General features: G+C 49.0%; 1 protein-coding gene across 2 annotated transcripts in view; it reads right to left on the bottom strand.

The window, feature by feature from the left end:
* Window positions 1–25,048, bottom strand: part of NPAT (nuclear protein, coactivator of histone transcription) — a 1,036,854-nt gene that overhangs the window by 549,059 nt on the left and 462,747 nt on the right. For both annotated transcript variants that reach the window (XM_069640444.1, XM_069640445.1), the window contains exons 8-10: window positions 21,211–21,322; window positions 20,676–20,767; window positions 20,499–20,586 (exon numbers count right to left, since the gene is read on the bottom strand). In XM_069640444.1, the coding sequence (XP_069496545.1) occupies window positions 20,499–20,586; window positions 20,676–20,767; window positions 21,211–21,322 (292 nt within the window). The remainder of the gene's footprint in view (window positions 1–20,498; window positions 20,587–20,675; window positions 20,768–21,210; window positions 21,323–25,048) is intronic.

Below are 25,048 nucleotides of genomic sequence, written 5' to 3'. Positions count from 1 at the left end.
GCTTTAACCACTGGTACTTTCCACCACGAGACCCTGTTATGGGATGTGGTGTAAGCCGAGAGGGCTGCCAGGTGTACTTTCAGAGAGTTAAAAACCAACCCTGCATCCAGCAGGTGGAGCATGTATGTTACAACGTTGGAAGGAGTGCAATCAACCGGGTTGATTTGTTTATTCTGGCACCAGATAACAAATCTTTTCCACTTGTCAAAGTAACAGTGTCTTGTATTTGGTTTCCTGGACTCTCTTAGAATGTCCATACACCTCTGTGGTAATTTGAGATGTCCAAACTCTATGACTTCAGGAGCCATGCTGCTAGGTTCATAGAGTTGGGTTCCTGATGCAGTGTTTGACCTTGTTGCTGGGATAGAAGGTTGTACCAGGCTGGGAGTCTGATGGGCTCGCACACCGCCATCCTGCGTAGGTGTGGAAACCATGGTTGTCTCGCCCACATGGGAGCAATTAGGATGAGCGTCATTGATTCCTTGTTCATCTTGTACACCACCTTCCTGATGAGAGGAGTTGGTGGAAAAGCGTACGCAAACATCCCTGACCAGTTCATCCACAGGGCATTCCCCTGGGAGTCCGTTTGGGGGAACCTGGATGCAAATCCTGGGCATTGTTTGTTTTCGCTTGTGGCAAATAGGTCTATAGTGGGGAAACCCCACTGAGAGAAGAGATCTTCTACTACGTCTCTGTGAAGGACCCATTCGTGTTCTTCTGGGAGGGAGTCTCTGCTTAGAGCATCCGCTAGGGAATTGAGCTCCCCTGGAACATGTTGCGATGACAGGAAGATGTTCCGTCTGAGTGCCCATATCCATATTTTCTGGGCAAGCTTGGACAGATTTGGCGAACGAGTCCCTCCTTGCTTGTTCAGATAGAACATGGCTGTCGTGCTGTCCGTCCTGATCTGCACCGACAAGTTCAGTAGATGGGGCTCGAACGCCTGCAGGGCTCGGAATACTGCCAGAAGCTCTAGCAGATTGATGTGGTTCTTGGCTACTGAGTGAGACCAGAGACCCTGAGCTGTGTGGTGGAGATGGTGAGCTCCCCACCCAGTCAGGCATGCATCTGTAGTAACCACTGCCTGTACTTCGGGATCGTAAAAGGGTTTCCCCTTTGCGAGATTCTCTCTTGTCCACCAGTGTAGGCTCTGTACGAGTGTTGGCGAAACGACCACTAGATCGTCCCACTGACCACTTGCCTGAGACCACTGTTTCGCCAACCATTCCTGCATGGGACGCATGCGCAGACGCGCGTGGGGGACCAGGTAAATGCATGACGCCATCATGCCCAGTAACCGCATAGCTTTGCGTACTGTTATCTGTTGACCTGACTGATAATGCAGAATTTGCAGAAGTATATTCCGAATTCTTTCTTCCGAAGGGAAGGTCAATTCTCTCTGAGTATCTAGGATAGCTCCTAGAAACTGTTTTGAGGTGCTTGGCACCAGACTTGACTTCTTCTCGTTGATAGAGAAGCCTAATTCGTGGAGGAGGTCGATAGTCCTCTGAATGTTTGATCTGCAGATTCCTGGGGTTTCCCCCGTTATGAGCCAGTCGTCTAGATAAGGGTACACTGGGATTGCCTCCCTGCGTAGGTGTGCAGCTGCCACCGCCAGTACCTTGGTGAATACCCTTGGTGCTGAAGCTATCCCGAAGGGCAGTACCTTGAATTGGTAGTGGCGACTGTCCACCTTGAAGCGCAAGTATTTTCTGTGCGCCGGGAGCATGGCAATATGAAAATAGGCATCTTTCATATCCAAGGTTGCCATGTAATCCCCCTTTTTTAGGAGTGGGATTACCTCTTGTAGCGTGGTCATACGGAATTTTTGGGGCTTGACATACTTGTTGGCAGGCCGTAAGTCCAATACTGGGCGCATTGTTAAATCGTTCTTTGGCACAAGGAAGTAAGTTGAATAGATACCCTTGTTTACCTGGTGTCCTGGGACGAGTTCTATCGCGTCCTTTAGGAGCAGATTGTAGATTTCCTCGAGGAGGATCTTTTGATGTTCTAAAGAGTGGACTTTTTGTCTTGGAGGGTGGTTTCGGGGACGTTGCAGTAGTTCTATACAGTACCCCTTGGATACCGTCGACAGCACCCATCTGTCGGATGTTATCCCTTCCCATGCCTGGGTGAAGCTGGATATTCGTCCCCCTACTGGGGTTGCATGGGAAGGGACCCTGAAATGAGCGTCACTGCTTTGGTGGAGGCGTGCCGCCTCCTTTACTGGGGCTGCCTCTGCCTCTACCACGTCCTCTTCTACTAGCCCTACCATACCCCTGGGTAGACTGTTGTGAGTTGGTGTTCCACTGTGTACCCTGGGTGTGGGAATAGCTATTTCCTCTATTGGAATTTTGGCCGCGGGGGCGACGAAAATTGCCGTTCCCTCTTTGGTTAGGTGGTTTTGTAGTTAACTGGCCAAGGGATTTGAGGGTGTCGAATTCCTCCTTAGCGTTTTTTAGTGCGTCCTCGACTGCCTTTCCAAACAGGAGATCACTTTCCACTGGTTTGTCTAAGAGTGCAGCTTGTGTTTCTGCTCTGAATCCCGACTGCCTCAACCAAGCATGTCTTTTGATGACAGTCCCCTCTGCTATAATTCTACCCGCATTGTCTGCGGCGTCTAAAGTTGCTTTTAAAATGCAGCCTGAGACGTTTCTTCCCTCTGCACAAATGCGAGATAGCTGGCTCTTAAGGGGTTCGGGAGCGGAATCTATTAGTGCTGCCACTTCTTCCCACTGATGGCAGTTGTAGCTGGCCAACAGTGTGGTGGAATTCGCGATTCTGGTTTGGTAGGCTGCCGTGGAAGCTACTTTCCTACCAAAACCATAGAGTTTCTTACTTTCCTTGTCGGGGGGAGCCTCCGAGGAAGATAATGGGGTTCCAGCTCTCTTGCGGGTGTTAGTTACGACTAGAGAGTCTGGCTTAAGTTGGCCTCTAATATATAGAGGGTCCGACTGGGCTGCTTTAAACAGCTTCTCTACTCTCGGGTTTACAGGTCTTGTCAGGTTTGGGTTGACAAGGGATGGTGCTATTCTGCGTTGAATAGATTTCAGGATGGGAATGGTCTGGGCTACTGTCTTCCTTTCCCCTATTAGTTCCTCCGCGAAGTCCCTCTCTTCTTGGACACCTTGTGTGTCTATGTGGAAGTGGTTAGCTGCCCAAGAGAGCAGTTCATTTAGGAGGGGCTGATTATCTATTGGGGAATCAGACACTGGGGCTTCCCTTTCGACTGGTGAGTCCATTCTGAAAATATCTGGGCTATTTTCTGGCTCATCCTCGTCTTCGTCCTCCCCGTAATAATCTGACACTGCGAGATCTTCTGGTGTCTCAAAATCCTGGCCCTCTATAAGGGAAGAGTCTCCTTGGCCTGTAGGGAAAAGGCAAGAATAGGGTTGGACCTCGAAGGGGTCTGAAGCCTTTACTGGTGTCTCGACCCGGGGCCTTTTATTTGAAGGGATAGGGTCCCTTGAACCTGAGGGAGAAGATTCCTGAGGGTTTAAAGCTAGTAGTTGGTCAGGGTGTCTTTCGAAGAAATTTGCTAAGGAGGACATCCTTGACATTACTCTGTCAATGTCCTCGCATGACCAGAGTTTTGAGCTTGGGGTGACCTTGCTGGAACTCTCTATGGACTGTCCCTGAGAAGACTTGGACGGGGAAGTCAGTTCTATTGTTGTGGGGGATTGCAAGGGTTGTTTCCTTTGTTGCTTACCCCCTTCCCCGTGGATGGAAGTGTGTTTACCCTTTCCCCTATCTTTCGACGCCTGGCGTCGAGGATCGGAGGTGGAATCCCTGTGTTTCGAACTAGGCTTCGAAACTGGGCCCTCCTCACTCCCAAGTGATGTACCCTTTCCCTGGGGTGCAGGCTGGGGATGGAAGCCGTGTTCGTCTCCGGACGAGTGATCTTCCGTGATGTTAATGGGCGAGGCACTATGTGCAAGTGTGGAGGCTTGCCTGACGTCGTGCGGCGACCTCGACCGGGACCGCCCAGAGGACGTCCTTTCGGACCGCTCCTTCTGTGCCTCTTTCCGAGGTTTCGACGACGTCGAATCTCGGGTGGCATTTTTGTGTTTAGCGTGTGTATGTGTAACGCTCTTGTCGCCGGGGGACTTCCCCATAGTCGCCGGGACGGACGACCTTCCGAGGCCGGGGACGTGCGTTAGGCTTTCTTTCGACGCCTTGGTGCCCTCGCCGTCCGAAAGTCCGGCGTCGCTGCCGTCGCTGAAGGTACCCTCCGCCTCCATAGCTGCTAGCTTGGCGTGGTGGGCCCAACGCTTGGTGGAGCGGTCCTTAAGAGTTTTGGTCTTAAACCTGCTAAAGGCCCTGCAACCCGCCTCGGGGTGGTCTCTGGGCAGGCAAAGGTTGCACGTAGCGTGCTTATCTACCCAAGGGTATTTCTTATTACACTTGGGGCAAAACTGAAAGGGCGTACCCTCCATACGCGCCTGTGGGCAGCGGGCAAGTGTGTGTAGGTAAGAAGGTGTCTATAACCGAGTGTGGAAGTGTACCACGCCCCACTCTCCCTACTTGTAGGGCCGAGGCCAGCGGCCCAGGCCCGAGCCGAGGCGGAAGCCTCAAGGCCCAATCCGTCGGGTTTCGACGTTGATCTCCTCCCCGGTTCGGCGTCGAGATGCTGATCGACGTAAGGGTGACAAAACGGGGCAAATTAGAATTAGTTTTAAGTGTAAATATGGCAAAGCCAGGGAACTCCGATGAAGTGCTTCCGACCAGAATGGCGGAAAAAAACAATCTGGGGATCCTAGACGCGTGAGGGATCATGGGTACAGTGGACGTCACACTAGGGATAGTATTACTGGCACGCCCTGTGTCGACGCCCTTTTTCGATTTTCGAAAAACAAACTGTAATACTCCGCAGCTTCCACTAGATGTCGGCCTATGCACAGCATGTGATCTAAGCAGATTCCACAAGCCTCAGAAATATATATATATATATATATATATATAGGGAACACCCACCCATAGGTTTCTACTTCCCTATGGGGGACACTGGTGGTCTAATGGCCAACGTAAGGCAAGTCAGTATAAGGTACAGTCAGAGGTTCAGAGGATTTCTCATCCAACAAGTAAATACAGACTTTAAAGTTAGAAGAAAGTGTTCAGGGACTTTGTAGAAGGCTCCCTATACGCTTTCCAGCATTTAGCCTGGGCGAAAGGTATGGGTGAACTACCAACTACACAATTCACCACCCTAGCCACACAGGAGCGACAAAAGACTTTAGGTAAGTATTACCCTCAGCCACACAGTACCTCGGCAGCGAAGAGCATGCAGAGGGAAGCCTTCATGATGCAGCAGTACAGGACCTGGTCTCTGGATTGTTGGTGGTGGTGGCCAAAGAAAAGACACTGGATTGGAACTTGCAGCCGCAGTCGACAGAAAAGGCTTCCAACAAAGGATTCTTCAGTGCTTCAAATGGCTCTGTGGATTTGGCGCCCTTTCCAAGGTACCAGATGTGGAACGGTCCTTGTCTGATTGATTCACCTCGCTATCTTTTAGCCCTTGGGCCTTATAGTTGCACTTTATACAATCTCAGTCCAGCACTCTGGTGAGAGGACTTCTAGGCGTGGAATCCTTCTTCTGGAGGACCAACAGGAGTTCACCAAAGTTTCAGCGAGATTTGTCCATGGAAAGATATTGCACAGCACTCAACCTCAATGTCCCAGAGTAGTGGCGGTTTGCAGCCGAGGAAGGTCACAGATCATCGTGGGATGCCTCGAAATGCAGGTCTTCTTGAGACGGATTGGTCCCACCAGTCCAAGGGTCGGAGTAGTCCTCTTTGGTACTCCCAGGTCGCATGGAAGAAGGGGTCAGCACAGGCAGCAGTTACACAGCAGGCACCTCTGGACGCTGGAATCAGCTAGCACCATTTTCTCTTCTTCCTCATTGGATTCAGCCCTAGTGGTCAACTTATCTTCAGCTTCTAGATCCAGGAACCCAGCCAATCAGCACACATGCTACATTCAAATTTAGGGTGGTGGCTGTCCGTTCAGGATAGCCAGCCTTCCCAGTTAGGACTGGATCCAGGTAGGCATGCCAGAAGACAGAGGGCTGTGGTGTTGTGAACTCCTGCCTCATTTCCTGTCTTCATAGACACTCTAGTGCCTCAGCAGGCTACACAAAGGGTTCCCACCGAAGACAAAAATAAAACCAGGACCTCCCCCTCCCCGGAGAGCAGAAGGAGGTCCAAGCAACAACAAGCACACTAAAAATGGCAAAAAAAGCCACCATTCTAGATGAATGGTGAACCTTCTGTGCATTACTGCGGCTGGTTTGACACCCTTCGAGTAAAAAAAAAAAAAAAATCACACAAAGGTCGGTAGGGCATGTGTCCACTGCCACCAGCCATAATAGTAAGCTCGTCACTCTAAGAGAAATGTTACAGAAGAAGTGAGAAAGGGGATACTATGCATTTCCTCAGCACTCCACATAAGGTGGGGTATGTAGATCTCACAATGGGGAATGTAGAAAGGATGAAAAGTATCATCCTTCTACCCTTAGGGACAGTAGTTCACACAAGTTACCCAAGAAAAATAAAAGAGCAGCCCAAGGGGTACCCAAGCAACACTGCACAGAAAGTGCTGGGTACTACAATAGAAAAATGCAGATGCCCAAAAGGTTATAGGAAAGCAGAATTCCAAAACTAAATCATGGAGAGTCATAAAAAGGGACGATCACCTGAAGAGTAAAAGAAAGGGTGAGTGGGATAAGTATTCCCATTCACTTAGGAACATAGAAAAAGTGCTAGGGATCTCACAGGTGAGAGAGATGTAGCATACAAATGAAAATCTAACCTAACAGTGAGCGTCAAGTCAGATTGATAAAAGGTTGTATATTTCTTCCGTCCCTGTTCGGAATTATTTTCTGTTTCCACCTTTCCCTTCAAAGATTTCTATTGAACCCCATTATTTTTGCTTGTTTTGACCACTGTCCTAATTTTTTGGAGGTCAGTAAATCGTTCTGCATTACTTCCCTTGCCGGTTTTACTCATTCCTATGGGAAAGCTAATAGTCCCTAAAACTGTTATTACTGAGAGACTATGTCTTACTTTATGAATCCTTGTATTGTTACAAATGAACTGTGTCTGTCTGTCTGTGTGTGTCTGTGTGTCTGTGTGTGTGTGTCTGTCTGTCTGTGTGTCTGTCTGTGTGTGTCTGTGTGTCTGTGTGTGTGTGTCTGTCTGTCTGTGTGTCTGTCTGTGTGTGTCTGTGTCTGTCTGTCTGTCTGTCTGTGTGTCTGTGTGTGTGTGTCTGTCTGTCTGTGTGTCTGTCTGTCTGTCTGTCTGTCTGTCTGTCTGTCTGTCTGTCTGTCTGTCTGTGTGTGTCTGTGTGTCTGTCTGTCTGTGTGTGTCTGTCTGTGTGTCTGTCTGTCTGTCTGTCTGTGTGTCTGTCTGTCTGTGTGTGTCTGTCTGTGTGTCTGTGTGTCTGTGTGTGTGTCTGTCTGTGTGTCTGTCTGTCTGTCTGTGTGTCTGTGTGTCTGTCTGTCTGTGTGTCTGTCTGTGTCTGTCTGTCTGTGTCTGTCTGTCTGTCTGTCTGTCTGTCTGTCTGTCTGTCTGTCTGTCTGTCTGTCTGTCTGTCTGTCTGTCTCTCTCTCTCGGATGAAGGGGCTGGGACTGTCTAGTTCCAATCCACATCCTCTGGGGCCTGAACGTCTATCGCTAGGCAGATGTGGTGACCAGTTGTTGTGCATGATTGGACAACCCCTGGCTGTTTGAATGGTGAGGATCCTTACCATTGGTGGGCTTGCTCCCAGCCTAAATCTTGGCTAAGAGGAGGGCCTCCTGCAACTGTTCATGAGCGCATTGTTAGAGCCAAGGCTTCTACAAAGTCAACCTGAGGACGACCCCTGCAGCTCAACAGCATCAACTCCAGTGATTGGCCTGGTAAAGCCCTGCTCCTCGGCCCGATCAAGAAGACCCTCCTCAGTGCTTCGACGACTGGACCATTGGGAACAACCAGTCTCAACACCTTCTTGAGGATCTGTGCCTCCTGAGCCTTCCGCAGGGTCCCTGGACTAACCGGTGGACAGACCAGCTCTCTCCAGGCTACCTCGCGTCAGCCTGTCGCCCTCACGAGAAGAGCCTTGGAACTTTGCAGTTCTTTAGCTTGTGCCAGAAGTTGCCTACTCCTGCCTCTTCAGGCATCTCACACCAAAGAGAGCTGTGCTGGGCTTGCTCCTGTGTTCGCCAATGTAAGACCGGAGGTTGCTGCCCGAGTGTGGCGACTTCAATTGCAACACTTCTCCAATTCCATGAGGTGCCCTGAAGTGGTCTGACCCGCAGAAGTCTTCCTTGTTTGGATCTTCTAATGGAAGCAGCCTGGAACAGATTCCCAACTACTGCAACTGACCAAAATTAAATTCATACCCCGAAAGTGACCTCTGCACTCATGACCCCTGGACCTCTTTCCACAGAACAAAGCACAGAAGATTAGGTCCCCCAACAGATTCCACAACACCTGCAGTGGTCTCTGGAATTATCCAAGTCAGGGCGGTAAGAAAACCTCTGTTTCTGTTTAATCTAACTTTGAGACCACATATTAATCATAACCACTAGCACTTCAAATCTCTATATAACCTATCCAAAGAAAAATGTGCTTTGGAACTGGTGACTTTTGGGCACAAGGCCCCAAATTAACTTTGTGTTGCATTTTATAAGATTGAAGAAAGCCATTTTTTGTTGATTATAAGTTACTCACCGTAGTGACTAACATACTCCTAGCCATAGTCCCCTTTCCTCCATACTGTATGGACGTCCCTCCCTAGGGACAGGAGACAAACTTTTTCACCAGAAAATAATCTACCCCTTTAAATGTAGAGGCACGCGGGGGCGCAGCACTGGGTTCATGCGCTTCCCTGACTCTGCCCACAGGCGCCACTCCTCAGTCCCCATTGATGTGTCGACAATATTAACATTGCCCAATGAAACCAGTTTTATTAGGGGGGAGGATGGAGAGACGTATGTAGGAAAGGGGACTATGGACTAGGAGTACATTAGTTACTACAGTGAGTAATTTATAATTACTTCTACGTCCGGTCCCCTTTCCTCCATACTGTATAGGCAATTACAACTGAATGTAGCCACAGGGTGGTGAGGAGACGCTCTTTAAGAAAACAAGTTCCTTAATAATACCTGCCCGAATGCTGTGTCTGACCTGGAGCTGGCATCCAAACAGTAGTGCTTGCAGAGGCTGAAGGAGTGACCCTCATGGCCGCCCTGCTGATGACCTGCCACGAAACGTGCCTTTGGAACGTTACAGCTGTGGCCTTGGCTCTGATAGCGTGGGCATGCATGTTCGGCGGAAGTGGTTTGTGCTGCCCATCATAGGCCTCCTTAATGGCCAAAACCATCCACTTTGCTATGGAGGCCTTGGAAGCCTGATATCCCGGCCTCGCCCCCACCACAGGTGACAAAGAGCCTCAGATTTGTGGAAACTCGTGGTCCTGTCCAGATTGAATTTCAGAGCGCGCCTGACTTCGAAGCAGTGCAAGACTCCGAGCATAGTCCTTAGGGCCCGCAAAAAAAGTAGGTAACACCATTTCCTCATTTAGGTGTAACGCAGAGACTACTTTAGGTAAAAACACGGGATGCGTTCTCAGGACCACCTTATCTCTATGAAAGATAGTGTAAGGTTCTGAAGCCACCAGTGCTTGGGTTTCCCTAACCCTGCGTGCAGACGTAAGACCAACCAAGAGGGCCGTCTTAATGTTGACTAGCTCGATGTCCGCGGACGCCATTGGCTCAAAAGGTTTGTGCGCCAAGGCGCCCAACACCACATTGAGGGCCCACATGGTGTGTGGCTTCTTGATAAGCAGGTAGAGCCTGGTGAGCCCCGCCAGATGTCTTAACCACTGGGTTGGAGAATGAGAAAACGTCCTCCTGAGTTCTGGTAGGCCCCGATGGCCACCAGATCGGTATGGTATGCGTCTATTTTCCCACCTGAGTGCGCAAGGTGAGCCGAGAAGGATAGTATGTCATCCAACGTGCAAGTAAGCGGATCAACATCCTTTGACTCCGCCCAGTGACAAAACCTAGTCCATTTGTGTTAGGCAGAATTATATGCAGTACCCTTTGGGACCACTACATACAATTAAGACTACAAGTGGCAGTACAATTTCACCTTTGGTACAAGCCCGTACTACACAGTTATAGTGGTAGCAGTAGCGGAGCAGCCAGTCTTATCTCAAAAGTAAGTGAGCAGTACAAGTAGTTACACAAAGGACAGCAATTACTATGATTCAGGTAAACGCTGACTCAAGGTTGCTAAGTAAAAGAATATATATTTATTTACTCATCAGTTGTATAACATTTCACTATTCTAAGCAAAGTCAAAATCACGATCATAAATACACCACACCACTTCCCTTAAATTCCAGACAAGTTAAGCTCACAAAGTGAAGTGGGTACAAAATGACACTCCAGCAATTTAAAAGGGAGGGAAAGACAAAGTTATCAGAAGTTAGGCAAAACCAACAGGTACGTATTCTGAGCAACTGAACAAGAGAGACTACAGTGAGGAGATCAGCTTGAAAAGGCTTAGGGCAAAAGTCAATAGGCCAAAAGTCTTTTGCTCAAGATCACACAGTCCAGGGTAGTTCGCGGTAAAGTTTGTGGCACAGATTCCGGACGAGGTTGGTTGATAGAAAAGTTAGTTCAAAGAGAAGGACAAGCCCTCGGATTGGAGAAAGATTTCAAACACTTTCACTGCGGCAGAGCGAAACGCACAACCAGATTTGCACAGTACCTTAAAAGAGAGAGGGGACTGTATCTGAGGCAGACGTTCCTGGTAGTTCCTGCAGGCTCACGGTTCCTGAAACGACTGTCGGACTGATCAGAAGTAGGAAGACTGGAGGGTCCTACACTACCCAGGGAAGAAACCAGCAGCAGCGCCAAACAACGAATAAAAGGTGTGCTCCTTAAAACCCAAGCAGCGTCCGACCTTCCTGGCTATCCGGCCCACTGTAGCTCTGTACAGCGAATTCAACCAGAGGAGGGGTCCTGGCTCGTAGTTTGAGCGAACTGGTTGGTCCCACCAGCTCAAGGGAAGAAGTTTCCTGGAGGATCTTCTCTGTTGTCGGATTTGGAGATTCGGACCTGCCGCAGGGCTTCACCAGGCGGTTCAGTTGTTGAAGGGGTCCTCTTCTTCCAGTTCCTCGCTGGTTCTTGCGTTCCAGTGGCGAATCTGCCTTTCCAGTCCCAGAGACCAGCTTTTTATGCAGTTTACCTCCATTCATACAGCCTGGCTGTCAATCACACAGCAGGGTGGCTGGCCTGGCAAGGCCAGTCCCCTTTGCCAATCAGAAGAGAGTGTGACTTGGGTTTCCAAGGGAACCCATGGCAGGGGTCCGAAGATCCCTCCCTCACATCCTGCCTATCTAGACTATCAGGCGCCTTAAGGATAGCGAACAAAGGAGTCATCCCCAGTTTGGCGCGCAGAGAAAAACACGAGAAAGACTTTAACAAAAAGAAATGGCGACTAAACCCAGCCGGAGCAAAAATAAAACCTATATGGTCAAGCGGGTTTCATGTTCAAGGCTAATATAATAGCCTAAAACATTTACCACGTTATACAAGATAACCGCGGAAGAAAAGTTAGGGTAGATACCACTGCCACCAGCCAAGTCTTAATGTTAAGGGAGCGAAACAATCCGCCAAGAAACACAGCTAAAAAGGGATAGGAATGAACCTTTTCCAATACTCCATGTAAAATGGGGTGTACTGGATCTGTGGTAAAAGTGACTATTCTAAAGTTAATGGCAACTTTACCTGTTTCTGGGGGACTGTAGTCAGCCCCAGAAAAATGGAGTCATTGGGAAGTATCAAAGACATCCCTGCGTCACTGCACTGAAGGTGTTGTGCAACACAAAAAGTGGTGCACATGGAATAGGTGAAGCTCCAGTGCCCAAGATCACACAAAGTAGAAATACACATAGCAAAACACATGTAAGAGTGGCATAAAAGGCTCACACTCTTACCAGGTGAAAAAAATAAATCCTAGAAATCCAGCAAAGCTGCTGGGGGACTCTTTAGGTAAGGGAAATCAACCATTTGTGAGAATTCTCCCTAACAATTTGCTTTTGTACTGGCTCCTGGTAGCATCACTCCTACAGCCCTGTATGATGTCTCGGTTTGACTGACACCCGCAGTTGCTTTAATGTGACCTGCTCAGGAACCACTCTGCGAGGGTTAACTTCTGCGGGGGCGGGTTGGATGACCCCGCCTTTCTGCTGCGATTGAAGATGAGCTGGGCCCAATGAGGGGTGAATCTGAGGCTGGTCCAAGAGGCTGAGCAGCTCAGAGAACCATGGTCTCACTGACCACCAAGGAGTGACCAGAATGATGCGGAGGTGACGTGACTCCCTTATCTTGCAGATCACCCTGTGAACCAGGGGAGTGGGAGGAAATGCATGTGCTTTCATGCTGTTCCACTGTAACTGGAGTCGCCCAGGGAGCCTAGGCCTTGTCCCTGCCAAGACGCAAACTGAGGGTACTTCTGTTGTACCAGGTCGGAAAAGATCCACCTGGGGCTGCACCCATCTGCTGAAGATCCACTGAAGGACCTGGTCGTTCAATTACCATTCATAATTGTCCGCACCCAATCTGCTGAGTCTGTCCGCCTCCACGTTGGACTCCCCCGGGAGGTGGATTGCGCTCAAGTGAATGCTGTTCTCCAAAGCCCACTCCCAGATGATGACTGCCAGACTGCATAGGGGAGGAGACCTGGTGCCACCCTGCTTGTTGATGTAATACATGCTTGTGCAATTGTCCTTTTGGATGAGGATCGTCTGCCACTGATAAGCGGCAAGAAGCTTTGAGAGCGAGACAGATCGCCTTCAGCTCTAGCCATTTCATATGGGGCTCCTGCTGCTGAAGGGACCAAACTCCATGGACGCTGTGGTTGTCCAGGGTAGCCCCACCAGCCTTCCAGGGAGGAATCTGTGGTGATGCTGGTGCTGACTGCCGGAAGGGCCTTCCTATCCGCAGGTTGCAGTCCATGCTCCACCTGACTGGGTCCTGGTGGACAGACAGAGGAATGCTGACAAGCTCCGCTTGGGAGCCCCACTCCGGACTGCGAAGTGCAGCTGCAATTTTCTGATTTTGAGCCTCAAGTAAGGCACTGCCAATAAAAGTGCCGACATGACCCCCCAAGAGGTGCTGGTACCACCAAGCTGAGGTCACTGCTCTGCTGAGAAAATGCCCTCTGGCCCTCTTGATGGCTGGAATCTTGTCCTCCGTAGTGAGCACTCTCTCGAAGCTCGTTTCCCAGATGAGGCCCAGGAAAGTTAGACTCTGCGTTGGCTGCAGCTGTGACTTCTTGAGATTGATTGAAAATCCCAATTCGTGGTGTGTATTCATGAGGGCGGAGGAGGTGTGATGGACCGCCTCCGGGGATCTCGCCCCGACGAGCCAGTCATCCAGGTGCGGGTAGACATGGTGACCTTGAGGGCTGCAACTGCATTCATAAGCCTGGTAAAGACGCAGGGGGCTGAATTGAGACCAAAGTGTAGAACCTTGTATTGGAAATGGACCGATGAGGCTGCCAAATCGGGACGTGTAGTTAAGCGTCCTTCGGATCCAGAGAGCACCTCCCGTCTCCTCTACACAGTATCTCTGCAATTAGCGCTGGGGTAACCATCTTGAACTTTTGAAGAGGGAGGGACAGGTTCATGGTAGAAAGGTCCAACACAACTCTCAGGCCAGCCTGGTTCTTCTTGTGTATGGTGAAAATCCTGGAGTAGAAGCCCATGCCCCGCTGGGAGTCTGGGACTTCTTCCACTGCCTGGCGCTCTACGAGCGATCGAATTTCCGCCAGCAGAGTTGTTGTGCCAATCTGTGGGAGTGGAGGGGAGGAGGGGGGAGAGGGAGGAACCGGTAGGCGGTAGCCCATGGATAGTATCCACGGGTCCAAGAACCTCGAGCGCCAATACTGAGCCCCATCGGAGACACAACGCCCGGAGGGGCTTGTCATGCCTTCTTTCCCTCTGAGGGGGACTGAAGGAAGCCCTTGCACCCTGCCTTGTGTTGCTTGCGGCGGTACTGACTTGGAAACTGGTCTGGCTGTCTTGACTTCTGTTCCTGGAAGCCCTGGAACCCGCCGAAGGGCCGCTCCTTGTCGGAATGCAGATGCGTCTGGCTGTACATCTTGGGCGTGGCCTTTGTGAAGATAGATAAGGATTTAGCAGTTTGGGAACTGTTATTCTTATCAAGTTCCTCATCGGTGGTGGAATGAAAAAGATCGCCACCCTCGAATGCAAGGTCCAATATACGTTCCTGGACGTCTGGGCTGAACTTCGTAACCTGTAGCCAGGGTGTCCTTCTCATGTCTGTGGCGATGCAGATGGCACGGCCTGAGGTGTCTGTAAGCACCACGGTGGACTCCATGATGTCTTGGACAACCATTTTCGCTTCTGCCAGCTCCACCTTGAAACATGCCTGACTGTGCACCAGACGTTCTGGGAGGAAGTCGGCCATTTCCCACCAAAGCCTCTGATTAATGGCTGCGAGCATGGCATCTGCATTGGTAGCGAAGGTGTAGCGAGGCTTTGGAATAGACCTTTCCATAGGCCTCCAAGATATTCTCCTCCTTGCCTAGAAGCGCCGAAGAAGAGGTGGCCGATGACGACTGAGGCTTGCAGTAGAGAGAGGCCGCGGCAATCACCGAAGAGTGTGGTTGAGGGTTTATTTGTATTGCGCACCAGACCCGAGGGTAACATGGCGCGGATGTTACAAGGAAGTTCACAGTTTATGTTACAGAAATAAATTACACATGGCTGATAAAGGAATAAAGTAGGGTACAAAGGTAGCAGTAGCAGGTTATCACAGTAGCAAGGATAAAAGCATAAACAAGGGTACTCTGTCTCAAGATAAAGTAGGAGTATATTTAAAGGCTATATACAATGTAGTATGGGAGGTAAGTCTTAAAAGTATATTGTCTTGAGATAGTTTATACAGTTCTGTCTAAAGTTCTGGTATGGCTGATCCAATCGAGGGATGGTGGCATGGAGTTCCAAAGCGGGGCAGCTTTGACAGGAAAGCTGCTTCCCCCGACTTTGGATAATCTGAACCTCGGTGTAGTGAGGCAATTAGAGTTGATTAGTCTGGAGGGCCTAGTTGAGGTCCTTCTGTGGAATCGCTCAGCGATATAGCAGGGCGCAGCATTATTCAGTGATTTGTGGGTAAGCAAGGCGGTTTTGAGCCGGATTTTGTCATAAGTGGAGAGCCAATTGTTTTGGCGCCTAATCATGGAGATATGTTCTCTCCTAGCTACTCCAAGGGTTGCTCTGAGGGCATTATTTTGGAGTATTTGGATACTCTTAATAATGTACTTGTTGGAGCATATGTAGAGGGCGTTACAATAGTCCAGTATGGACAGGATGAGGGCTCTGGCCAAGATGATGCAACTGTTGTCGGAGATAAAAGGTTTACCCATTCTGATAAGTTTACATGTGTAAGCGTAAGCTGAGGCCACTGAGGTAACTTGGGGGGCCAACACCAACAGTGGATCCCCAACAGCAACAGTGGGTGCGCCAATAACAAGAGTGGATCCCCCTCCAGTTGCCTGTACTTGGCGTCGAGACGCCGATTGGTAGGTTGGGCCGAATGGGGTTAAAGCAATCTCTTTTTGGCCAATGCAACAACGTCCTTCTGCATCGGCCAAACCTGTGAGCCGGTCATGAATGGCCTTGGCTGAAGATGACGTGTCGGGGTCCTCCTCCTCATCCATGTCCACTAGGGTGTCCGGCTGGTCCGGAGCAGGTGGAGGAGTGTTGGGTGCCGAAGGCTGAGGTGTGAAGAACGTAGCCGTAGGCTGCTGTGGAGGCTGGTGTGGAACTGCCTGAACTGTAAGAGGCAGGGAAGCAGGAATCAAAGGACCTGGCGTGGGCAGCAGGGGCTGTGCAGGGGCCTGGAGCCATAGGAGGAATCACTAGAGGCGCAGGAGGCGGCACTGGAGGCAGCATGTCCCTGATCACATGTATTTCTCAAAAAACCGGTCCTCGCAGGCTGGTGGGGTGGTAGGTGGAATTGATGGAGTAGCGTGCGACTGCTGGGGCCTGTGCATACTCTGCCTTGCTGGTTGCGGGGTGTATCTGCCCTGCGACGCTGAAGGATAAGCTGTAGGCCACGTACCTGGAGAAAACCGGTCCCACCTGGACACTCGATCTCCCACCTGCTCACCGAACAGAGGTGGTGTCGGATGAGCAGCCATTTTGTCAGGCCGATGGCCATTTTGTCAGGCTGCATGCCACGTGCCTGCATCGTGGTGCTTGCCTCGCTGGGCCCAGCCTCCTCCAGAACTCTTGGCGGTGGAGCTTGAGGCCTACCCTGCACCTCAGGATGAGGCCGGTAGGCATAGTGCCCTCGGCTGTGACACCGGTAGTGCTGCGTACAGGTGCCCCTTCAGACATTTGTCCAGTAGTAGGGGGTAGCCCCTTGGGTGGACACTCGGTAGAAGAACCTTGCGGTCCCTCAGTACTGTCTCCGGAAGGATCTAGCGACCCCTCGGCCTGGTGGCCGGTAGCTGAAACAGCCTTGGTACCTTTGCTGGTGCGAGAACCTGAACAGTCCTCACGCTCAGACGTTTCCTTGGGAAGGAGCCGCCCTTGCGGTGTGCAATGGGAAAACATGGCCCTACCTTGGGCCTTGACTTGTGTCTGACAAAGTTCTTCAAGTTCTTCAAGTCCTCTGGAGGAGACTTCTCGAAAAGTTCCCTCTAACGAGCTAGTCTGTTCTTCAGTGTGCGCGGTGTAAGCGCGTCGCACGCAGTACAACCCTTTCAGCGGTGTTCAGGGCCAAAGCAGCTGAGGCAAAAAGCGTGGGGGTAGGACATAGGAAAGAGCCCCTTGCAGGCTGGACACCTGCTGAAGCCCGCTGACATCGACAAGCGCCGGGGACGAGCGTGGCGCCAGATGACTGAGTACCAGGGAAGAACGGGTGGAATTACAAGGCCAAACCCAGGAGCGCTGGTGAAAGCGGTCTGTTCCAGTCGACGCAGAAAAAGGGACTGGCGAGTGGCGCCGGTGGGCAGAGTCAGGGGAGCGCCCCACGCGCTTCTAATTTAAAGGGGAAGAAGATTATTTCTGGCGAAAAAGGTTCTGTCTCCCGGACGCCAATAAAGTATGGATGAAAGGGGACGGGACGTAGGAGTACTATAAAATACTGTCTATTTCTATACATCCGGCTAGTTACCTGTGTCGCAGCACCGGTCATGGATTCAAATCCTACTCAATCTCTCTTATGGTCGAACATATACATTTGTTTTATAATGGTTTTAAGTGACAATATTTGCCTAGTATTTTATCTGCTTAGTATGTAAATGAAAGGTATACATTACTTACCGTAATGGTATTTCTTGATGTTGTATCTGCTTAGATTCACATGCAATAAAGGGACGTTGACTGGGCGGGTTTGTAATATTATCCCTAGTGTGACGTCTACTGTGTGGCTTGGTGTGGGCTCATTGTGGCCTTAGACCACTTCCACACCCTTCCCGAGACTAATCCTTGCTGCTCTGCTACCTCACCTTGATTGGGTTTGGCTAACCTCTTCATCTTACCTGTTCACCATAATAGGGTGGTATGACATCCAGGGTATTCGTCCCTTCTCCCCAAGGGGAAGCCACAAACATTGAGATTAGGGAGATGAGCCTGCTAAGCAAGACGCTACCTAGCAGATTGGGCAAGAGGGATCTTGGTGGGAGTGATCCGCCCCCCTTAGAGGACAAGGACTTCCAGTTATTAAGATCTTTCCCAAATCCCTCCTTTGCCTATATGGGCGCTGAAGAGGTTCTGTCTAACCTTAATGCTAACCCCCAACTCCATACTGAAATTGAACTTTGTCTCTTATTACAGAGACCATATAAAGACCTTACCATCCTCACCCGGAGAGAGAACGAGACCAGCTGATTTAGAGTCAATCAGCTGGGGTGGAGACGCAGAGCGGATTACGCTGCTATCGCACGGAACCAAAGCAACCTGGACACAGGACCACAGAGTGTACGAGGTGGGTGAACAGCCTGCAATACTTCGCAGAGCCCAGGACCGCACACCTACAAAGATCACTGCTTGTGTGGAGAGATGCCAACAGAAGAGATACCAGTGAGCCTACAAGACCGCTGTTGCCGGAGAGAGCAAGAAGAAGAGATACCAGCGAGCCCACAAGGAAGCTGCTGCCAGAGAAAGCCAAAGAAAGATATCTGTGAGCCCATGAGCAGGCTACTGCCAGAGAAAGCAACAGCGAGCCTACAAGAAGGCAGCGCCAGAGGAAGTAGACAATGAGGTACCGGTAACCAATTGAGAAGGATGCTGCCAGAAAATGCCAAAAAGAGCCCCAAACGCGAGGGAGACTGGAGCCACCAACCCTCCCTGAGGAGTACCCCAGAGCGTCCAAGTACACGGATTGGGCACAAGAAAGGGAGGTGGGCGGTAATGCCCCGCAGCAAACACTCGGAAATACAACTGGTGATATTCAAAGGAGGGGAAGCTTATGAGAAGGCTATTCAGCGACCTCATCAATGACAAGGCAAACGTAGACACAGTAAACCTCAGGAAATATCAGAACAGGATGTAAACTAAGGGGTACAGCGCCCCGTAAAGGTGCAAAGTGAGCACAAAAAAAAGACACAGATAACATGGTGGACCAGGAGGTCCATGGGAAAAAGTTGAACATGGCACAAATACGGACTGCAAAACCATGAGAAGAGGCGTAGTTGCCCTGGAAAGGAGGCCGTCAAGGTATATCCCAACTATTTGAAGGGGAATGCGAAAAGTAATATGTCTTCTGCTTCAGTGAAACTTCCAGGTTTGTGGAGGACTGAAAGGAAAACTAGGTAATTGAAAAAGGCTTGAGAAGTGAATCGTGTTTTCATGAACTGCCGCAAAACTAAGCGACTTTTGTGCAAGACACTGTTGGCAAAGGACAAAAACAGAACTGTGATGAACATTTCTTTTCAAGAACTGGTAAGCAAGGAGGGTGTACGCTACAAGATCATAAGTCTAATCGGCATTTACTTTAGATCTATTCATTTGTATAAAGAGGTAGGACAAGTTAGTTTGATTAGGTTTCGGAATGAGGACAAACGTTTTATGTTAACTAAAAATCTAGACGAGCACCTTAGATTTTCAGTTCTAGGACCAGAGAAGGTAGGCTTTGATTTAAGTTAATAACATTTTTTGATTTAAACCGTGTCCAGTGGTCTGACCATTTCTAGCACACTGCAGTGGCCTCGCAAAATCCTCCCACCATGGCAGATTTTGGAAATCCCTCACAAGTGGTCTGGGAATGTCTGATCCTAGTACACAGGCATACCCAAAGTGGGTTTGGTGCCGGGCAGATGAGGAGGCCGAAGTATGTCCATGATTGGACAATCCCCGACAGTTTGAATGGTGCAGATCCTTAATAAGGATGGGCTTGTGGGCAACTCCAGCTTGAATCCTGGATGAAAAGAAGAATAAGGCCGGCATTCAAGAGATTGTTGTTGGAGCCAACATCCCCATGAAGTGGCACAGCCCTCTGAAAACCCCAAACTCCTTGTTACAGCAGTTACCATCTTCAACTGTGCCAGAGAAGCACTGCTTTTCTGCTGATCTCCAGAAGACCTTCGGTGTGCTTCAACCCCTATACCAACAGAACAACCAGTCTTGATCCCTACTTGAAGGTCCTGTCCTTGGAAAGTTTTCTTTATTTTGACATTGTAGCTTGCTCCCATCTTAGATTTAGGTTTAGATTAGGCGTTTTTCTCACCCATATCCTGTTCAATAAACACCCTTGGATTGTACTCCTTGTATCGGTCGTACTTCTGATAACCATGCCTTCCTTACACCACACAAAGATGTTAAGTAGAGTCGTGACTGTGCCTTTTGTAATACACACACACATTCAAAGGCTAATTTATGATTCTTAGCTTTTTTTTCCAAATGGACCGGATTATCTTTTTGTCTTCTTCTTTGAGGAACTGATAGTATTTTAATAGACATTTCTCAGTGAGCCTATTTTTAAAACCGTTCAATTTCGTGCTCCACAACCGTTTACATTATGTTGAAAGTGTTTTTTATGGACACATGGCATTCGAACGTTTCAGCTGTATCAAGTGTTTCCAGTTCTTCATTTTAAAGCAAAAGAGATAGATCCGCATCTAGAGCCTATACCATTATTTTGACATGCCAGAAAATGACCGAATGCGGTTAAAGACAACTTTTGTAGCTGCTTTAATACTGCTATGCCCAGCGATAGGAAGCTTTTAACGCATATAAATCGGAAAGTCCCAAAGCTACAGAACTGTAATTCTTCATAGGTATATGCATTATATTACTATGACCAAGAGGCAGGTACTATAGATGATACCACGCAACAAAAACGCACAACAAAAAAACACCAGGTTTGTAGAATACAGTACAAAGAAATTCACTTGTTTTTTTAAAGTAATGCAACAGGTGTGTATTCACATATGCAAAGCGATCCAATTGAGAAAAATATATAATAGAGCTCTACCTCAAGTCCAAGGATTTCATCAATTGCAGTGTCTGCTTCTGTAACAGAGCTGTCAACATGTCGGGATGCCTGGGCGATATTGGCATCACTGAAAATCACAAACAAATAAATCTATTTATAGCCTTTTGAAAAACTAACAGCAGATCAGAAGCAATTCATGATGAAGAGTATTAATACCTTCCTAAGAACTTATTAATATTTTCTGCCAGTTTCTCTTGAAGGGATTTGTTACTGAGAAATTTATCCCTGGCATTCTCGATCACCAATTTCTGGAAAACAAAATGTTAGGAAGTACATGTTCAAATAACGTGATTTAATAATGAAACACAATAGAGTGCAAATCCATACAAAATGTACACTTAATAACTTGCGCAAAATAGACCCAAAGCAAGTTCACCATTGCTTACCAGAGAGGCGGAGCAAGCTTAACTAAAACATAGCATGAATAGAATGAAAAGGAACTTCTCTAATTGTCATTGGTGAGCTGCTGCATAATACTAGGTTATCCTTATTAATTCCTCGCTCACATGATAGACTGATTGAGAATTAGCCAACTTTTAGATGTAAAATTGCACACATTGCCATAAAAAGGGTCTACAGTGCATTCCAGTTAACAGAAAATATAAACTACCATTAAGGATAAAGTGGAAAACAATATTAACTGGTGAATGAAACAAAAGAAAAGAACAAACTATGACTAAATGGCACTCACAGGGAAATTTCCATCAATTAGTTCTTGTAAAGGATCACTTTGTTCTTCTGTGGTAACACTGGAACTATCAATTTTTCTAACAGCAGAGCTGGGTTTTCTTTTCTGAGAGTCACTGAAAGACAAAACCAGTGTAGAAAATTTAGCAAAAATCATTGGATGTTATTGGGTGACTGCAACAGAACGGTCATAAATAAAAGAAAATCTAATTATTTTCAACCTTTATCATTAGATACTGTTAAGGACAGTTTTTCTAAAGTCCAACTAAGGGCTTACTAAAACCATATCCGAGGCAGAACAAAACTCTGCTCTTATTTGAAGGATATAAAGCGGTACCACCTGAGAACATTTGGTAGCATAGGCAGAGCAGTTAGGCTTTGTTTAAAAGGGAGAGAAGGCTGAAAGTCAGTTCAAAGAAATTGTAGCATACATATGGTTCAAAGAAATTATGTTACCGTAGTGACTAGCGTACTCCGAGTTCATAGTCCCCTTTCCTCCATACTGTATGGGCGTCCCTCACTAGGGACGGGATACCAAACCCTTCTCACTAGAAAAAATGGTCTTCCCTTTAAATTTAGACGTGCGCGGGGTGAGGCCCTGGGGAGCATGTGCTCCCCTAACTCTGCCCACTGGCATCAATCGGTCCCCTCCGACGCGTCGGCTATATTACAATTGCCTAATGACACAGGTTTATTACGGGGGAGGATGGTGGGCGTATGGAGGAAAGGGGACTATGGACTAGGAGTAAGTTAGTCACTACGTGAGTAACATAATTACTCCTATGTCCCGACCCCTTTCCTCCATACTGTATGGGTGATGATAACTAAATGCAGCCATGGGGAGGAGAGTTGCCCCTCTAAGAAAACAAGTTTTTCAAAACTGCCTGGCCAAATGCTGCTTCAGATACGGCCCTGGCATCCAAGCAGTAGTGTTTGCAAAAGGCTGATGGTGAAGCCCAAGTAGCCGCCTTGCGGATCGTCTGCCATGGAACTTACATTTGGAAGGCCACAGCCGTGGCATTGGCTCTGATGGCGTGGGCGTGCATGTTTGCTGGCAAAGACCTGTGCTGGCCCTCATAGGCCTCCTTGATGGCCATCACCATCCAACTAATTAGGGAAACCTTGGAGGCTTGACAGCCTGGTTTTAATATGCCAAACGTGATGAACAGGGCATCCGATTTAAGGAAGCTCTTTGTCCTGTCCTGGTAAAATCTTAGAGCACGTCTGACATCCAGACAGTGCAATACCTTCTGTGCCTCATCCTTTGGATCTGCAAAGAATGTCGGAAGTACTATCGCCTCATTAAGGGGAAAGGATGACAACCTTAGGGACAAATGAAGGGTGCGACCTAAGCACCACCTTGTCCCGGTGATAAATGGCTCTGAAGCCACCAGCGTCTGTATCACACTGATCCTGCACGCTAATGTAAGGCCACCCAGTAGAGGAGTCTTTATAGAAACCAGCCCGATATCCACTGAAGCCATGGGCTCGAAAGGCTTGTGGGGCAGGTCGCCCAGCACCACGTTAAGGTCCGAGACCGGATGTGGGCACTTGACCGGGGGATACAATCTGGTCAGGCCCGCCAAGTGCTTTTTGACCACCTGATTGGAGGAGGAGAAGATGTTATGGCCAGAGTTTTTGTAGGCTCCTATGGTGGCCAACTAAGTACGACAGATATCTACCTGCACACCGGAATGAGCCAGATGCGTAGAGAAAGATAACATCATCCAGTGAGCACGCCATAGGATCCATCTTGATTTCCTTGGCCCAGTGACAGAACCTGGTCCATTTGCTACTGTACTGACTCCTTGTGGAGTTGCTTCTTACCCCCTGAATGATAGCCAAGTAGTCCTGTGACAGGTGCAGTTGTTTCAGGGTGACTTGTTCAGGAACCACACTGACATGGCTAACTTCTGCAGAGCGGGGTGAACCACGGTGCCTTCCTGCTGGGATAGTAGGGGGGGTTGGACCACACAGAAGGGGGAGCGGAGGCTGATACGACAGAGGAGTTCTGAGACCCAAGGTCTGGCTGGCCACCACAGCGCTATCAAGATGAGCCAAAGACTGACTCCTTTACCTTGCAGATAACCCTGTGAATCAACAGAGTGGGGGGGAAAGCATATGCACTTATGTCGTTCCACTGAATCTGCAACACGTCCCCCAGATAGCCCGTGCCTTGCCCCATCCAGGAAGCAAACTGGTGGCATATCCTGTTGCTCTTGGTGGCGAATAGGTCTCCCCGACGGTGACCCCACCTGATGAATATCTCTATCAGGACATCCTCGTTCAACTGCCACTCGTAGTTGTCGACCCCTAGCCTGCTGAGTCTGTCCGCCTCAAAGTTGGATTCCCCTTGGAGGTGGACTGCTGATAAGTAAATGTTGTTCTGCAGTGCCCACTGCCATATGTCGATCGACAGCCTTCAGAGGAGAACTGGTACCTCCATGCTTGTTGATAGAATACATGCATGTGGAGCTGTCTGAATGCAACCCAACTTGTTGCTGACAATGGGGAGGAATGCTTTGAGAGCAAGCCAGAAGGCCATCTCGAGTCAGTTGATGTGTTGATTGATCCCGCCGTAACCAGACTCCATGGACACTGGTTGCCTAGGGTAGCCCCCCCCCATCCCTCTAGGGACGAGTCTGTGGTAATGGTGACCTCTGGGGGCGGCAACCTAAATGGCCTGCCCACTAACAGGTTGGCGTCTGCCCTCCCCCACATGAGGTGCTGGGGAAGGTGTTGTGGTATGCTGACTGGAGCCCATCTCCTGATTCCAAGAGTCTGAGAACTTTAGCTGCAACCTTCTCCTTTGAGCCTTGTGTGTGGCACCGCCAAGAGGCAAGCTGCCATTATTCTGAGGAAGCTCTGGTACCCCCATGCCGAGGTTGCTGGTCTGCTGAGGAAATACCCTGTGGCCTTCTTGATTGCTGTGATCTTGTCCACCGAGGGGAAGATTCTCTGAACCCTCGTATCCCAAATAAGCCCCAGGAATGTTAAGGACTGCGTGGGAAGCAAATGCAACTTCTTGAGATTGATGGAGAACCGCAGATCGTATAGCATGTGCATACGTGTGGTAGCTGTGCGCTGGACTTCCCGGGGCGACTCCGCTCAGACGAGCCAGTCGAGGTATGGATAAATGTGGTGGCACTCCACCCTGAGCAGGGCTGCTACAGCATCCATCAACCTTGTAAAGACCCTGAGAGCCGAATTGAGGCCAAAAGGGAGAACCTTGAATTTGAAATGAAAGACCATGATCCTGAACCGAAGGAAGGAACAATGAGGCTCCCAAATCGGGAAGTGCAGGTACACATCTTTAAGATCCAGGGAGCTGGGGCGAGAGGGATTTATAGGGGGAGGGGGATGGAGGGAAGGGGGTGGAAAATTGAAAACTGAAAATCCTTGAAGGCAACGCAAACTCCTACGAACTGTAAGATATGAACAAGTAAAACGCAGAACCTAAATAATGATTGATGGCAAATGTTATGTTGAAATTATCTGTATGCCTTCGACCCAAAAATAAACTTGTTTAAAAAAAAAAAAAAAAAAAAGATCCAGGGAGCACATCCAGTCTCACCCACACAGCGTCTCCCCAATGAGTGCTGGAGTAACCATCTTGAACTTTTGAAGGGGTAGGGAAAGGTTCAAGGATTAAAGATCTACTACAACTCTCTGGCCCGCCTGGTTCTTTTTCCCTATGGCAAAGATATGGGAATAGAAGCCCATGCCTTGCTGGGAGGCTGGATCCTCCTCCACCGCCTGACACGTGATGAGTGGACGTGATGAGTGATCGGATCTCCGCCAGAAGAGTTGCCATCCCAATCTGTGGGAGAGGAAAGAGGAAA

The sequence above is a fragment of the Ambystoma mexicanum genome, chromosome 7q, assembly GCF_040938575.1.
Source record: "Ambystoma mexicanum isolate Mex_15411 chromosome 7q, UKY_AmexF1_1, whole genome shotgun sequence".
NCBI classification, from domain to species: domain Eukaryota; kingdom Metazoa; phylum Chordata; class Amphibia; order Caudata; family Ambystomatidae; genus Ambystoma; species Ambystoma mexicanum.
The sequence above is the reverse complement of the archived record's forward strand: the minus strand, read 5'-3'. Positions and strand labels throughout refer to the sequence as shown.